General features: G+C 41.0%; 1 protein-coding gene across 1 annotated transcript; it reads left to right on the top strand.

Moving 5' to 3' along the window:
* Positions 1-349: 349 nt before the first annotated feature.
* tap2a (transporter associated with antigen processing, subunit type a) lies at positions 350-3,398 on the top strand. The gene is given in 8 exon segments (XM_072674417.1): positions 350-449; positions 452-661; positions 664-810; positions 904-928; positions 930-1,016; positions 1,077-1,174; positions 1,177-1,200; positions 3,319-3,398. Coding segments are annotated over 8 exon segments (771 nt in total).
* Positions 3,399-3,724: the final 326 nt, after the last annotated feature.

Raw genomic sequence — 3,724 nt, 5'->3', positions numbered from 1 at the left:
GTACACTAGGTGACGGCTATATTTGTTTTAATACTGGTTAAAGTAGCTGAATCTTAGGTTAAGTATCTGTATGGGGGGAGATTTCATAGGAGATTTGATAGATTTGATATTACTGAGCTTTTTACTTAATATATAATGTGTCCACTCCTACTGATTCCTGTTAAGTCATTGCATGACTTAAGGTGTGTGGTTTAAAAGAGTTACACAGTTGGTATACACATTCAAGAGACCGAATGGTGTGCGTAAGAGAATGTGTCTAAATCTTTCAGATTTAGGTGGTTGAGCCTAAGAGCCATCTTATACTTTTATCTGTGCAGCCCTTAGCAACGCGTTCGACTTTTGGTACAACATGCGAAAGATTCCAGTGTTCGTCTTAACAGCATGTATGAGCTTCATCATACGCTGTGCCCTGGATTCCATGGACACACACTTAAGAGCTCAGGCAAAGAAATTAACCTGGTAAGGGTATGTCTTGAGTCTGTACTACGATGGGCACTGCTGTACGAAGCATCGCTGTTTTGGGAGGATGCAAGAGAGCCGATGGTAAGTGGACACTGTTTTATAGGCACGGAGTATGAAACGGGTCGCTTAGCTATGTCTGGTAACTATCTGCTAGGAAAGTTTGACACGTGGCTGGTCGGTAGCGTTGTTGCTGCATTGGGGTACTACTGCCTGACTCTAACAGGGAAAGTGAAGGAAAAGACAAAAAACAGAAGGCTCGAGTCCTCTTCATAAGAGTGATCCATTTCTAAAAGCCTGATTACCTTCTTTTGATCAGGGCATTTGTGTGTCTTGCGTTGGCCGTCCTATGTAAGTAGACAGTTCTCTTTGCTTTGTTTTGTGTTTGTAAATAATACTTTTAATAATACATCCATGCTCAGGTGAAAATTCTTGCACTTTCAGGTGAGATGTTCATTCCACTGTACACAAGTGATTGATATATTGCGAGCTGAGCATCACTGGGATGATTTCCATTCAGCAATAATATTCATCTCAGTTATTACAGTATACAACGTGCAATTAAATGTTGCATTTTCTGTCTTTACACAAACCAGTAGTTTTCTGCCTCTCATCAGCTCTTTCAGTGCAGGCTGTCAAGGTGGCCTCTTCCTGAGTTCTATTGGGGGATTTATTTGTAGAGTGAAGCTGCAGCTTTTCAGCTCCCTGATCAGAAAAGCTTCTTTGAGACCACAAAGACAGGTACATATTTATATCTATAGTTTCTTCATTCAGACTGTCAGCACACTCAAGTTTCAAAGGCTCACTTCCGAAGTTTTGAAATGGAGAATCAGGACAATTCCTTGTGGCATGGCCTGTCCTCCGAGAAAGCATGTAAGTTGGTGACAGAGAGAGTGACAGATGTAGCGAGAGAGTGACACAGTCACTATGTTGCAACAGTGTTTTATAAGTACCATTGTTTAATTAAAGGTGATGATACAAACAAAACTGCTACTGCGAGATCTACTGCAAATGTGGAGATAACAGAACAGCAAACTCAGTCTTCATCTGTTCATTCAACCACTGTCAAACCAAAGAAGCTGACTAAATGTAAACTTGCAATGTTTAGATTCATCTGCCCTGAAAGGAACCACATTTTAAAAGTACTCTTCTGCATACTCGATCCAATTACACATTCTCTATAGCAACAGCCTAGCAACATATTAGCAACCTCCTGGGATATCAAAGCCAAAGGAGACAGTGGCAAGAAAAAACTCTCTCAGGGAAGATCCAAGACTCACAAGGTGGACCTCTGACACTACTTTAATTATTGATAAAAGTCACCGTACCACCACATAAGACTGTTCTACTGGTCAGGTGTGCAAAATAATCATATATATAATAAGCATAATATAGTGTAACTTAAATGGTATGAGTAATTATGGTTATTGCTGGTTATAATAGTGGCAGGTAATTAAGACCCCATGCAGATTTTAACATAGTAATTAAGCAGTGGCAGAAGGGTGGGCAGCTAGTCGATTTTACACACATCCAGACTGTCCACAGGCACCACTCTAATGTACCTAGACTGCAAGCCTGACGTGAGCACTGATTGGACTCTACAGCCAGAGAATTTGAAAGTGCACGTCTACTTTCAGAAACTCACATTCTCATATCCAGCACAACCAGACCACAATGTACTTGAGCTACAGCTGCTTACCCAAATTACTATTTCTTAGTTTTTAATAAACATGAATATAATATGCATCTTATTATGTAATCATGAAGCACATTTCGTAACATAACTATAAGCTGTATAGGTTAATAGTAGCTTTTAGTAACATTTATTAATTAAAAGTCATGACAGCCATGTCACTCCACTGCTGCGTTCTCTTTACTGGCTTCCTGTAGCTGCCCGCATCAGATTAAAAACCATGACGCTGGCCTACAAAGCCAAGAACGGACAAGCCCCTCCATACTTGATGGCAATAGTCAAAAGCTGATCCGCACCCAGAGCCCTTCGAGCTTCAAGTACGGCTCGGCTCAACCCGCCATCCCTCAAAATCCGCAGAAGACAAGCGTCCAGGCTTTTTTCTGTCCTGGCACCAAAGTGGTGGAACAAGCTTCCCCTGTGTGTCCGAACGGCCGAGTTGCTCGCTGTCTTCAAACGCAGACTGAAGACCCACCTCTTCAGAGAATACTTGGACGAATAGCAGAGTACTATGGTCACCTTATTGACTTGTGCTTAGTAATGTCTAAAGCTTAGATGTATCTTTGAACGATCAGTCTATTCTAACTAGCTAAGGTTTTTCTTGGGTAAATAGCAAAGCACTTTTGTAAGTTGCTCTGGATAAGAGCATCTGCTAAATGCCTTAAATGTAAATGTAGAAGTAACATTTTAATCAGTAATAAATAATGTGCACTCAGCTGAGAAATGCTCTCTTAATTCAGCTGTAGACAGTAGCAGTCCATCCCAATACTGCTTATAGGCTGTAGGGTTTTTATACAGACAAAGGGTTGGAAAGTATTTAGCAAAAGTTTCAACATCTGAGTTGTTTAATTTAGTTTCATTTACTTAGATTGCTACAACCTAGCTGTCATGAACTCACTCCAACAAGATATTGGACTCACCAGACACAGTCAATACTATACTATACTATAAGACTTTTTTTTGTTTTGTTTTCAGCCAAAAACCTCCCACATACCCTTGACCCCGGATGCTTGTTGCCAGCCTAGCAATTACACACATGGTAAATGCACAAAGTACATATCTTCACATCTCCCCCTTTTTGCAAGGCATTATTTTTTTCAGGTCAGGAGTAGGAAAATCATTACCGGACAGTCAGAGAAATTGGTATAGCTTTATCACTCCACCCCTAGAGGTGGTGGAGACTGCAGGTGACGCTGATTATGGCGGAGGACAGAGCCAGAGTGGTCAAAGTTGCACTCTTGGGATCTAATGGGATTTGCCAGAATCACAAAGAACCATCAAGGGTGAAGAACACTCTTGCATTAGTCAGCTTTGGGGCTATGTCCTCTACTTCAGGTAGTGTGAACTTTTTTCCATTTTGACTGCCTTGTTAAAGTGCTTTAGGTCACAAAAATCCTTATTTTCCCATTTTCTTTACTATAGCAATCATTGAAGCACATCATTCCATGGGCTCAGGGACCTCCTGTATGATTCCCATGGACTACATCCTCTTCTACTCCTCATCCACTTTTTGCATTAGTGGAAATGCCACTCTATGTGGTGTGGCTAGACTGTATTGCTGTGCATTGGGTTTTA

This window comes from Salminus brasiliensis, chromosome 3, assembly GCF_030463535.1.
Source record: "Salminus brasiliensis chromosome 3, fSalBra1.hap2, whole genome shotgun sequence".
Lineage (NCBI taxonomy): Eukaryota > Metazoa > Chordata > Actinopteri > Characiformes > Bryconidae > Salminus > Salminus brasiliensis.
This window is presented reverse-complemented; position numbering and strand designations above follow the sequence as displayed.